Source organism: Choloepus didactylus, chromosome 15 (genome assembly GCF_015220235.1).
Source record: "Choloepus didactylus isolate mChoDid1 chromosome 15, mChoDid1.pri, whole genome shotgun sequence".
NCBI lineage: Eukaryota > Metazoa > Chordata > Mammalia > Pilosa > Megalonychidae > Choloepus > Choloepus didactylus.
In genome coordinates this window covers 18,811,839-18,825,934 of record NC_051321.1, presented here as the reverse complement: position 1 = coordinate 18,825,934, position 14,096 = coordinate 18,811,839, and the positions used below count along the sequence as shown (strand labels likewise).

The 14,096-nt window shown below is 35.4% G+C and overlaps 1 protein-coding gene across 1 annotated transcript in view; it reads left to right on the top strand.

Annotated features, from left to right (window-relative positions):
• Positions 1-14,096, top strand: part of FAM160B1 (family with sequence similarity 160 member B1) — a 40,444-nt gene that overhangs the window by 14,129 nt on the left and 12,219 nt on the right. The window contains exons 6-14 of the mRNA XM_037804325.1: positions 2,650-2,943; positions 3,115-3,311; positions 4,710-4,824; positions 5,347-5,423; positions 5,512-5,704; positions 5,879-6,048; positions 6,407-6,550; positions 7,456-7,546; positions 12,738-12,881. Of these exons, the coding sequence (XP_037660253.1) occupies positions 2,650-2,943; positions 3,115-3,311; positions 4,710-4,824; positions 5,347-5,423; positions 5,512-5,704; positions 5,879-6,048; positions 6,407-6,550; positions 7,456-7,546; positions 12,738-12,881 (1,425 nt within the window). The remainder of the gene's footprint in view (positions 1-2,649; positions 2,944-3,114; positions 3,312-4,709; positions 4,825-5,346; positions 5,424-5,511; positions 5,705-5,878; positions 6,049-6,406; positions 6,551-7,455; positions 7,547-12,737; positions 12,882-14,096) is intronic.

Sequence of the window (14,096 nt, the reverse complement as noted above, 5' to 3'; positions counted from 1 at the left end):
CAGAGTTGGTCAAGGTCTAAAAAATCACTAGGTGCCTCTCCAGTCTGGTGTGGCAATTAGGATCACTCTACTATTATATACTGTCTTTTTATAGCCATAGTCACTGACTCATGGTTAAATCAATTTATATCTTGGATTTAACCTCCCATTTTGAAGTAGAAAATAATTTTTCTGTACTTCCTACCTTCATTCCCTTTTTTGTCCAGTAGTGAAGTCATTTATGAATATGTTAGAAAAAATAATTCTGTCCCTTGCTTTTTATTTTTGTTTTCAGTTTAGTTTTTTTTTTTTTTTTTTTTTAATTTTTGTTTGTTTGGCTTTTCTGGTTTTCATTTTTTTATATTGAGTTTAGACTGACCCAGAGAGCAAATTGTAAGGTATTAATTTATACCTCATTCTAAAAACAAATAAACAACAAAAAAAGGCAGAACAAACAAAAATATAAAAAATAATTTTTAGAGTTTGGTGAAGAAAATAAGGGGAATGTTCAGGTAATTCACTGCAATCTAAGTTAGAGCAAGGTAAGTACCATAAGAAAGATACAGAGTTAAGGGGCTCTAAGTGTTCACAGGACAAAAGACAATGTCTGTTCTAGGTCATCAGGAAAGACTTCATAGAATTCTCTGAAATGAGCCTGGGCAGATGTTTAAATAAGAATTGATGAACGTAAGTAAAGGAATAAAGACATAAAATTTTGTGGTATGTTCAGGAAACAGTGCCCGTGGAACATGTGGTAAGAGAAGAACCTGGGCAGATAGACCAGGAACCATCAGAGCTTCCAATACCAGGGTGAGGAGTTGGTTTTTACTTTGCAGACACTGGGGAGCCACTGAAGATTTCTGAGTAGGGATGTTATACATGCACAATGGTATCTGTGCCATAGGAAGTTAAATTTGGCAACATTTTGTACAGTCAGTTCCTTTGAGAGGAGAGAGAAAAGCAGGGAAGTGAACTAGGAGACTGATGGAGTATCCCAGACAAGAAGTAACAAGGCCCTATAAGTAAGTTGGAAGCAGTGGGTTGGAATGAAGTGGAGAGTCTGGCAGTAGACTTTCCATGGTCTAATGTGCTTAGGTGCTGGGAGCAACAGAACGGATGATGTGCCAAAGCGAACTTCAAAGTTTTGGTCTTGAATTCGTGAACCAAGGGCTGTCATTGGTAGGAACAAGGCTGTCCTTGAGGGAGTTGTTTTGAGGGGAAGAGGATAATTTTGGTTCTGGATGCTTTGAGACATCATAATATCCTCATAAAATAATTAGCAGGTATTTGGGATTGCACTTGGGAGGGAGGCCTGGGTTTTAGATGTGGGCATTCTGTGCATAAATGTGCTGTGGGTGTGGATGAGACCCTGAGACAGAAAGGGAATGGTTTCAGAAAGAACCAAAGTGCAAGTCTTGATCACCTAGGGAGCTTGCTAAAATTGCAGATTTCTTGGACCGGTTTCCAGATAGTCTCACTCAGCAAGTCTGTGTGAGACCCAGGAATCTGCATTTATATCAAGCCCCACAGAGGATTGTGATGCCATCTTGAGTCACTTTGAGAAACGGTGGTTTTAGGAATGAGTGGTGTGTGGATATCATTCTCCCAATTCTTATTTGAGGTACCACTTCCCACAGTAGTGTTAGTATTTTTAATGGAATAAAAGGTTTTACTTTCATGAAGACTATTGTATGCAGTTGATTTTGTAGATAGTTGCTTATAGTATTCATTGAGTTCCATGGAGTTGTTTTCTTTTACCATATGTGCTATGAACTCAGTTTTTCAAGTGGGTTGGTCTAAGTTATCCTTTTTAACATCATAAAAACAATTTATAATTACTGTGATGAACCTTTGGTAGTCGAACCTTATTTTCATTTAATGTTTGATGCACCTTTATGATGAGCTAGGTACTGTGATAGGACCTGTGGAGAAACTGGTTAAAGGTGAACTCTGACTTGTGAGTGTGATTTGATGTTTGCTCTTGTTCAAATGGAAAGCAAAGGTAGTTTTGCCTCCTAACTAACTATTTGTTCGATTAAGATTCTCTTGTGCTTGGGTTTGTATGTAGGTGGGGATGAGAGGACCAATAATTCAACCAAGTCTTATCCTCAGAGATACCAGTAAAAATGAATAGTTCCTTGTGTTCTTTTTTTGTAGAGAAGTATTTGGAGAAATTTGTTATACATCTAAGAGAATTTGAGGGCTTTTTTGGAAACCTTAAGTCTAACTTTTGATAACTTTTAAACTTTTAAATCCTTTTATTTGTTGTTGGCTTGCATTTTTTTCCCATGATCTTTGAAGAATCAACACTGGGGCTATATTAAAATAATGCAGTAATAAGAAAACTTCCTGAATTTCTCCCTCCCTACCCCCAGTAATATCAGCTGTTTTCAGTAATAGTCAAATACTCATCATTAATATTGTTCATTGCTTATTGTCAGGGTAAAACAGTTTGTAGTTGGTATGGAGAGAGTCATAAGTTATGCAATTTAAAAATTATATCTAAAACAATTTGTTAAAGTCTGAGTATATTCATTTGTCATAACTTTATTTATTGGTTCATTGGTTGCATACGTGAGATGTTGACTATAGAAAAGTCCGTTAAAACTGTAATTTCTGGCTAATAAGGCTCTTGGTATGAATCTTACAGAATATGTATCTCCTTTTCAGAATAAATTGAAATCAATGGCTTCCAAAGGAGCACCAAATGTAATTTCAGAAGACACGTTAAAAGGTCAAGATTCCTTGTCAACAGATACAGGACAGCCCTGCCAGCCAGAGGAACTCCCTGGTGCTGCTGGAATGGAACAATTAGAGTTGGAAGATGAGCCTCCTCATCAGATAGATGATCTGTCTGCCAGCTTGGATAACCTAAAGGTCACTTCACTGCTGGAGGCCTCAGTTGTTCGTTCAAACCAGGATTACAATTTAGTGAACTCTTTGTTAAATCTCACTCGAAGTCCTGTGAGTTTTTCTTCTTTACTTTTTTCCCTAACGTGATTACAGCAATAAGCATTTAAAATAAATCTATTCTTATTTTTGCTTAAAACATTAAATCATTTAAGTTGAATTTTTCCAAACAACTTGATGTATATCTAATTCAAGAATTGAAGGGGTATGTGTTTTTCTTCTCAGGATGGCCGAATAGCTGTGAAAGCATGTGAGGGCTTGATGTTGTTAGTCAGTTTGCCAGAGCCTGCAGCTGCCAAGTGCCTTACGCAGAGCACTTGCTTGTGTGAACTACTGACAGACAGACTTGCTTCTCTGTACAAGGCCCTACCTCAGTCAGTGGATCCGTTAGATATTGAAACTGTGGAAGCAATTAACTGGGGGTAAGAACATTCTTTCTGTTTTCCCACCAAGATGTGACTTCTTACACCTAATTTTTTTCAATGATAGAAGTCGTTAGTTTTGAAAAATGTAACATTGCTAGTATCACTAAACGAGATTATTTTGTTGACGCTTGTATTACCTTTGTTATCAAGCAGTGGTAACGAATGGTATGAGAACAATCCAGCTATTAAAACAGTTAAGCTGCTTTTATTTTGTTCATTGCAATGATCAATTTTTAAGGGTTTACATTAAGAACAGTATCTTTACCTGGGTTATTTTTATTTAAAAAAAAAATCCTAAAAGAAGGAATATCCATTTTTATAAATAACTTCTCTAGCCCCTAGGGCAGTCCATTTTGTGACCTGCTTATACAGAAACGCTCCTTCCACCTTGTACTTTCACCCTTTCTTAGCTATCTTTTAGGATTTCCCTCCCCTGATTTTCATAAAAAAAAACCATGATGACGGAACATTTACAAGTTATCAAAAATTACTAAGCAGCATAAATAAAATTACCTACAATCTTACCACTTATAAGCAATCTAATAGTTTGACATATAATCTTTTAATATTTTCTGGGTGTGTTTGACTCTTCTTTGTTCCTCCCCCCTCTAATTACCTGCTGTTGTAGGTTTATAGAAAAATCATACATAAAATATAGAATTCCCATATACCACCCTATTATTAACATCTTGTATTAGTATGGTACAACATTTGTTACAATTGATGAAAAAACATTTTATAATTGTACTATTAACTGTAGTCCATGGTTTACATTAGGGTTTATCGTGTTGCACATCCTATGTCTTGTGTTTTTTAAAATTTTTTATTCTAGTAACATATCTATAACCTAAAATATCCCCTTTTAACTGCATTCAAATATGTTTAGTTCTGTTAATTACTTGTTTTTTCTGCCCTACATTCATTCTGTCAACGTCTATAAGGAAGACCTAATTGTTAACATTACTACTGTATTATATTTTAAGGCAAGAAGAGAAGCAGGCTCTCTAGTCATTATTTTCTGCAGATACTCTTTTACCTTCTTTTTCTTCCTTCACAGCAGCTGAGAGCCTCAACCTTTTCATTGCCATTACTTGATCAAATTTACGGTGAAAATATGAGGAGCTGTCCGAACGGTTTATTTTTTCCTGCAGCTCCATTCTGCTTTAGTCTTTCTCACTTAATAAGTGAAAAGTACTTACAACAACTTTTATTTAAAAGGTTTTCTCTTATGGTTAGCTTTCTTTTATAAAACCCTTTTCTGTGTGCCATCCAGCATTGCCTGTGTGCATATATCATACTGTGAATTCAGTCACGTGCCTTCGTTTTTCATACATGTTTAATAGAGGAAATACTTTTGGATAACTTCGGACTTAGCCTTTCTTCCATGTCCTACAGCTTGGACTCATATAGTCATAAAGAAGATGCTTCAGCATTTCCGGGAAAACGAGCCTTAATTTCATTTCTTTCCTGGTTTGATTATTGTGATCAGCTCATTAAGGAAGCACAAAAGGTTTGAATTTTTTTGTTGTTGTTTATTGTTAATTTTAAAATCCAAATGTCTATTAGGTAAAATTTGAATCCTTAGTTTATGTCTCCAAATACATCTTAATTGTCTTAGTAAGGATAGCATAGTAAAATAAATAAAACAGATAAAAAATATGTGTATGTAATACGTGAGTGTGTGTGTGTGTGTGTGTATTCCAATACTGGAATAAAGCAAAGTTCAGGTTCTGTTCCTTTATGTTTCTTTACGTATGGCACAACACCTTACAAGGAAACACTGGCCTCCCTCTGTTTCTTCTCTTTGAGGGGATTGGGATAATGTTTTTGTCCTGTTCTTATTCTTAGGAATTTCGAGAAAATGTAAAAAACCCAATGGCTAATCTAGGCTGTATGACATTAACGAGATGATCAAAGGGAAGTTTTGTTTTTCCATATTAATTCAGATGGGGAGTACAAACCAATTTGTTGACGTCACATTAATCTCTCTTTTCCATTAAAAAAAGGTAATGATGCTTATACTGTATTCTAGACTGCTGCTGTTGCTCTAGCCAAAGCTGTTCATGAAAGATTTTTCATAGGTATCATGGAACCTCAGTTAATGCAAACGTGAGTGGTCTCTTTCCTTTAAAAAAAAGAAAAACATCACTGTGTTCGTGTTATTGTTTCCCACTAAGTGCCTGTTTGTTGTGCTTAGTTCAGAGATGGGTATTCTGACCTCAACGGCTCTGCTTCATCGCATTGTTCGGCAAGTAACCTCCGATGTTTTGCTTCAAGAAATGGTGTTTTTCATCCTTGGAGAACAGAGGGAACCAGAAACCCTGGCAGAAATTAGCAGACATCCTTTAAGACATAGGTTAATTGAACATTGTGATCACATATCTGATGAGGTAAGCTGTGTTATGATTTAGAATTAGACTTATTTTAATATCCTTGTGATGTCTTAAATAAGGCCTTTTGTTTTCACATGGCTTTCAGAATTGAAAGCATGACTTATAGGATGGCAAGAAGAAAAACTTGTTTAAAGATATTTTTCTGTTGGCTTTTATCATTTTTGGTTTCAGATAAGCATAATGACATTAAGAATGTTTGAACATCTTTTGCAAAAACCCAATGAGCACATTCTTTACAACTTGGTCCTAAGAAATCTTGAAGAGAGAAATTATACAGAATATAAACCTGTGTGCCCAGAAGATAAAGATGTGGTAGAGAATGGCTTGATAGCAGGAGCAGTGTAAGTTTTTACTGAACTCCATAAGTTTGGCATTTCGTATAGAGTTGTAACATTCTCTCTCCACTTATTTCTCCCCTCATTCTTAGAAAAAGATATTTTTAGAATAAAACTGATATGCTACTACCCTTTTAAATAAAAAGTGATATTATCTATTCATTAAACTAAAAGAAATTATTATATTCTTGTGCCTGATCTTAAAATGTTAATTTTGTCAATAGAATGTAAATATACTATTCCTTAATTTACTATTAAAACATTGTAAAAATGATGTAATGTTCCTAAGAACATAGCAGAGAATCTTTTGGTTTAGAAAATATCATGATAAATTTTTTTTTATACATTATTAATTTAAACATAGAGACCTAGAAGAGGATCCAATATTTACTGACATTTCACCAGATAACACTTTGTCAAATCAAGAGTGGCTTAGTTCTTCACCTCCTGCTACTCCAGACCACCCCAAAAATGATGGGAAAACTGAAGTCCATAAGATTGTAAATAGGTGAGTTGCTGTATAAATATGACTTACAACTCCTTTACTTGTTTTTGTAACATATAAGGAATCTTCCCTTAGATTCTTACAGAAACATATTATGAGCTCAATGGAAGTCTTCCCTTCTTTAAAGATTATGTCACTTCTTGTCATGCTTGTATAGCAACAGCCTGGCAACAACCAATACCGAAAGAGATAAGCGCTACTGTAGTATAGAAATAAAAACAAATACATAACAGTGATTACGTGCTCAACATAGCCTACTTTTTTTTTTTTTTTTTTTAAATATATATATAAATGACTTAATTCTAAGTACTTTCGAATTGGGGCAACATAGAGAATGCCAATTTGACAAATTGTACTTTCTAAACATGTACTCATGTATGCTAAGCACAGAACTTCCCTTTTGCTCATTTATGTTTTTAATTTTTTTTAATTCCCTTTCTATGGTCTTTTTCTTCCCTGGCAATGCTGTCACTAATAAACCTGGTTCTGGCAGGTTACTTTAGAGAAAATTGCACAGGGCTCAAAATGCACAGTTAGGCTGCATAAAAATCTCGAGTTCAATTACTAAAAAGCCAGTTTCCTGAGATTAAAAAGTATCATTACAATCTGTCATTGTGCAGTAACACCAAAGTTGGGGGTCAGGGGGAGCCTTGTTTAGGCTTATGGCCACTTCAGTGGAATGAGTACTTTTTAATAAACCTTTAGAATAATCAAAGAGTATTTAATCAGTGCATTGTACGACTGATTCAAGTTAAGTACTTAAATAACAATTTTATTTTTCAGGTTTACTTTTGCATTAATGCTTGGTTAAACTTAAAATAACACTAGATAATTTAGTACATATAAAGATGTTATTAGATTATGAGAATATTTATGCTATTTGTTATGGCTTTCTTGTTTTGTTTAAGTTTTCTCTGTCTAGTACCAGATGAAGCAAAATCATCCTATCATGTTGAGGGCACTGGATATGACACCTACCTCCGAGATGCTCACAGGCAGGTAAGGGAAGTAATGAACATTTTGAAATGAAATCTAATAAGAATGCATATAAACACCTTGTCACATTTTCTGCAGTCATTGCCCCCATTTTGTCTTTGTTCTCAAGACCTGAATGCTGCTCTCACTATTTTTACTTTCTGCAAATGACTTGCATTGAATTCCCTTTCTCCAGATTTCTTTATGTGCACTTTCTTTTTTCATGTGTTTTTAATATCTCCCCTGGATTCTTTCCCCTATTTATCCAAAACCTGATTTCTTGTTAATTTAATTACCACCCACTCTTGCTCCCAATCCACAAGATAATATCCTTTCACCTTCTCCAACATAATTATTATGCAAAGAATAATTTAAAAGTGCTATCTCTTCTGCCAATTCTTGCTCCAACCCCTGCATTCTAGCATTGTATCTCACCGAAACTGTTTTCTCGAAGGTCCCCTCTTAATAATTGACTTAAACGGCCTTTCCTCAATTCCCTTTCCTCTCTTTAGCATTTTACATTTTAAACCACCCTCTCCCTTTTAAAACTTTATCCTTTTTAAGGGCTTTGCAACATCCTTTCCTTGTGCTGCACCTTTGTATGCCTAGTGTCTTCCTTCTGTGTGAAAAATTTAACATTGCCCCTCTTTTCTTTCTCCATTCTCCTCCACCCTCCTCGTCACCCAGACTTGAAGTTTTAGAGTCATCTCTGATTCATCCACCTTCTGTTTTCTTTCATGTCTGGTAATTGCCTTCATTGCCTAGTTGTAGTACTTCCCTCTACCATATCTCTCCAGTCTCCCCATCTCACCATTTTTGGAAGCTTACTTCCATAACCCTAGTTCAGGTCTTGGTTACCTTTTGCCTAGGATTGCAATAGCCTTATAACTTTTCTTATCACCTTGTTTCTTCTGCTTAGAATCTATTAACAGATTAGTCTCCTTGAACTGTAGACCTGAACACAATCACCCCTTCTTCCTCCTTTAGTAACTGTCAAAGTCTAAACACTTAGTCATTCAGTCTTAGCATTCAGTACCCTTTGGATCAGTTCTCCAGCCTGCCTTTCCGTCTTTATTTCCTACCACTACTTTTACAGTCTATCCCTACATGAAACTTACATGATTTTACTGATACTATTCTGTTTGCCTAGCAGATTTTCCTCTCCTGTGATATCTAGCCCATCATCTAATACCTGTATTTCTGTCTTGTCTTCGAGGTCCAGATTAGATGCCCCCCTCCTGGTTTATTCTCTATACCCTCTTCCTTCTCTCCCCCACCAGTTAAAGTAAGCATTCTTCTAAATAATATGGCATTATAGCTCTACCTCTTTTGTGGTCTTCCAAGCTCAGTTTCTTATATTATGGTTATACAGGCACATGTAAACTCTTGAGGGTGTGATTCATGCTGATTTACCATTAACCCCCCCCCCCCAGATTTGTAGCTTAGGGCTTTATACATAGTAGAATATCAGTAACTGTTAAGTATTTGTCAATAAATAACTAGAATAGAATATTCAAAATTTCTAAAATCAGAAAAATATACATTTAATTTTCATTTAAACACTTTAGATTAAGGTATACTGATAAATATAGTTAATTTGTGTGTCTGTAATTAATTTATAATACTTTAAACCTGAATTCAAGCCCACATTATGACATGAATAACTGGACTAGTAGGGTTGCAAGTAACTTCCATGTACACCAAATTAAAGGTGATAAAAGTAAAAATACCTCTCAGTAGTACCAATGTAATTTTTAAACAGCTTTTCTTTTTACTGTAAAGTTTCTCTCATTTCTATCAAATGCAGTTATTATGATTGTTTCAGAAAAAGTAGAAAACAGAAACAAGCAAAAAGGATAACATTTTTTAAACTTTTTTTAGGTCAGAATTTTAAAGGGATCAGTGTTAAAATGCTTAATTTAAAAATTGACATGACTTGATAGAGAAAATTGTCTAATGCAAGTCAAATTGTTCAAACTAAAAATGTATATTCAAGAAGTTGGATATTTTTCCTTGCAATTTTATTGAGATATAGTCATATACCATACAGTCATCCAAAGTGTACAGTTGTTCACTATATCATCATATATTTGTGCGTTCATCACCATAATCAATTTTTGAACATTTTCATTACTCAAAAATAAATAAATAAATAAAAGTAAGAATAAAAGTAAAAAAGAACACCCAAAACAACCCATCCCCCCCAACTCCCCCTGTTATTCATTTATTTTTTTGTCCTCATTTTACTACTCATTTGTCTATATACTAGATAAAGGTAGTGTGAACCACAAGGTTTTCTACAACCACACAGTCACACCATGTAAGCTGTATAGTTATACACATCTTCAAGAATCAAGGCTACTGGGTTGTAGTTCAGTAGTTTCAGGTATTTCCTTCTAGCTGTTCTAATACACTAAAAACTGAAAGGGGATATCTATATAATGCATAAGAATAACCTCCAGAGTGACCTCTTGACTTCATTTGAAATCTCTCAGCCCCTGAAACTTTACTTTGTTTCATTTCTCTTCCCCCTTTTGGTCAAGAAGTCTTTCTCAACCCCACAATGCCAGGTCCAGACTCATCCCCAGAATCGTGTCCCACGTTGCCAGGGAGATTTACACCCCTGGGAGTCATGTCCCACGTAGTGGGGAGGGCAGTGAGTTTTCCTGCCAAGTTGGCTTAGAGAGAGAGGCCACATCTGAACAACAAAAGAGCTTCTCTGGGAGAGACTCTAAGGCACAATTATAAGTAGGCTTAGCCTCTCCTTTGCAATAACAGGCTTCATAAGGGCAAGCCCCAGGATCGAGGCCTTGGCCTACTAAATTGGTAGTCCCCAATGTTTGTGATAGTATAAGGAATTCCTGGGTGGCTATATTTAATTCCACATTTTTCCCCAGTCCCCCATAGGGGCTTTTCAAGTACTTTTTTGTCCTCTGCCCAAATCGCTCTGGGATGTATCGGGGCTTCACACTAACCTATACAAACTAACTAGATCTCATTCTCTATTCAAGGTTCCATGTAATTATGGTGTTCGAATAAACTGACCATACAAGTTAAATTATGTAGCATGCTACAGAAAATAAAGATTTTTCCACAAAATAGACATCTCTACCTTTGGTTTCACACAGAAGCTGAAGTTTTAGAACACAGTCAATGTCATCTTCTACCCTTTAGTCTGATTTACCTTAGTCATAACCAAGGCCATTTTAGTTCATATCTCTAATAGAAGTCTGATCTCTTTTTCAGCTTCTTTAACATTTGCTGTATGGGGTAATATTGACATTCATAGCTATTGAGCTCTAGCTCTGAGTCTCAGGTGAAGTTACAGGGACCGACCAGGTTATATACAAAAGCTCAGCCTTTCAGAATCTAGAAATAACCATTACAACTCAGAAATAACAGTTACTGCTCTAAGAGCTTATAATCTAGGAACCATTACAGTAAGCCTTCCCCTGATAACCTGTGTTCTCAGATTCAATTCTCAGAGTTTGCACATTATAGTTAGTCCATATTAATGAGGTGTTATATTGTCTGTCTTTTCATTTCAGGGCTTTTTTCATGCAACATACTGTCCCCGGGGTCAATTTACGTAGTGCATGCCTCACAGCTTCTTTTCTTCTTGCAGCCACTCTATTCCATTGTATGTATATACCACAGTTCACCATTCCGTTCATCAGTTAGTGTGCCCTTAGGCCCCTTCCATCTATTAAGAATCGTGAATGCTGCCCCCGTGAATACCACTGTGCAAATATCCATTCGTATCCCTGCTCTCAGTTCTTCCAAGACTATTCCCAATAACTGGGTTGCAGGACCAGATGGCAACCCCCTACTTAGCTTTCTGTGATACACTGCTCTCCAGATGGGCTGCACTATTCAATCTCCCCACCAGCAGTGATTAGGTACATACCTCTCTCCATATTTTCTCTATCACTTGTATCCCTCTGTTTATTTTTTAAACATTCGATCCTAAGTAAACAATCAGTGGTTAAAATTACATAGTTTTGCATTCACAACCACAATCTATATGTGGACATTTCCATTTCTTATAGCTCTCTTCAATTCAGCATCTGTAGGGTCTTTTTCCCGTCTATACCCTCCTCCAGAGTTCTGAAGAAGTCAGGGCTGTCCCCCTTTTTTGCTGAATATCTGGGGAGAAGTTTTTGGCAGCTGTTTATGTCGCCCTGTTGATAACATCACTCCAGAAGTTGGATGTTTAATTGTTTTAAATATATATATTTTTAAATTTCAAGTTAGTGTTTCATATTGAGAATATGTTCTGTTTTAATTTCATGTACTATCCAAACTAGAGAAATCAAAGTAACTTTGTTTTATTGAATAAGGAGACTCTGAAGAGGGAAAGAATACAGAAGAAAACAGTGTTCTAAGTTTTTTGTTATTGTTTAAATTAAGGTAGTTTACATATCTGGAAAGACTTTAAAAATTCATTTTTATTATGTGAGATAGACCCGTGCTTTTAAAAATCCATGTCATCCCAGTGATAAACTATCTGCAGTGAAGGACCATTTTTTATTATTTCCTATCTGTCACAGACCAATATTTTGTAAAATACAATAAAAATAAATTACTAAAGAAATAAATGAAAAGAAAACACTCAAAATACAAGGCCTGATTATTTTATTATTAGACTCAACAGGCATAAAATTACTCGAATTGCTATAAAAGTTTCTAAATACTGACTCTCGGTTTTCATACAAAGCTCATTACAGATGCTAGTAAATGGTTTGAGGATCAGAATTGGTCCAAAGACCACACTTTGAGCAGCACTGTTTTATCCTATAACAACATGCCTAGCATAAACACATTATAGGAAAGTCAAGCTTGCTTTCTCAGATAGTGTGCATCTGTTATATGTAGTACATAAGAATAAACTTGAAAACTTGGCTGGGACTTAACTTTGCCTTGTAAATGTAGTCTAAATCTGTGATGAAAATAAAAGGGATACTTTGGTAAAGTTAACATATGCTGCTTTTCCATCAACATGTGATATTGGTTATTTCTGATTATGATCTTCCCTTCTGCCTCTCATCCCAGTGTCATCTGAGCCTTCTCTCCCTACCTTTCCTGAGGCAGCTCATGTATAGCAGATGCTCAGCATTTAAATAGGCTTCTTATGTGTCTATTTGAATAAGTCATTCCTGTTTAATCTGTTGTTTTCTGTTGGTTCTTTAATGATTCAAGTGCTTTTTCCCCCTAGTTCCGGGACTACTGTGCTATCTGCTTGAGATGGGAGTGGCCTGGGTCTCCAAAAGCATTGGAAAAGTGCAATTTAGATGCAGCTTTCTTTGAAGGTCATTTTCTGAAAGTTTTATTTGACAGAATGGGAAGAATTCTTGATCAGGTAATGTTTTAAAACACTAATTTTCGTATTATTTTGTTATCATTCACCTTGGATTTATCTCAAGTCTTAGTTTAGATCTTTAATAAGATCATTTTACTGTTTTCTTAGTTTTTCTACTAGATTACTTTTTCATAAAGCTTGATTGTCAACAACTGGTGGTTTTCTGATTCATTCAATATATTAAAACATTTGTTTGGCCTGACACCTGTTACAGAATTACCTGCTTTACTGCTCTTCTTAGGCCATTGTCTTAATATCCTTAAAGCCTTTGGGAGGTGATTAGAGTGATTTCCTTTTATGACTAACTTAGGAAGCGTTTTGGTTAGTACATGTGCATATAGAGTGAACCTTGTTAAGTTCAAGTCAGGAGACCTTAAATGTCATTTCAAAAAGTATCCTGAACATTCTGGTTTCATTAAAGTTACCGAACAGAGTATTAGATGAACCTGCTTTTTCAGACAAACAACATGTGCATGATACTCATTTTCATGAGGGGGATGTGAAATTTTTTTAAAAGTTTATTAAACTTTTTAAAAGTTATTCAAAGGTGGGTGAAAATCACCATCATCTGACATGTTGATGCATATGTCTCATTGACTATCAAAAATATGAATTTGGAATTATAGAATCCCTCCCTCCCTCTTTCATTGACAAATAAAGTGAAGTGATAGAGCTTTTGAAATGCTCTAAGCATTGGGATATACACTTGAAATAAAACAGCCTGGCACAATACTTGCATCAACATGGAATTATTTTGAGTTAACCAATTTGGAATTCATTTTAAATTGTATATTAAAGTACTTGTTCTTTTTTGGCATTTGGTTCAATATTTATGTGAGCGTAGGGAGTAATAAAAGAAATTTACTGCGTAAGCAGGCTGCTCTCAATAACCGGAAAGTCAAGTAAAGAAATTATAAATTAAGAAACATTTCTAGGTTATGCTTCAATCAGTATTGTTTCTGATAGTAATCAATAAAGAGATAGACGGGGCACTCCTCCCCCTCCCCCCCCCCCCGCCCGCCTTAATAATGCGCTCTGTGTTTCTAGTGTTTAGTTGTTTGTTTTAAAACAATAAGCAATGTATTTAAATCTGGCTATTGTAGGTGTTATGATCAATACATTAAGGCTGTGTAAACCTGTTAGGTAGCTGAGATTTGTCAGTTTATTGTGTTTTGTTTGTGCTTGTTTGCTGGGCTTTTGAATCTGATTACCCTA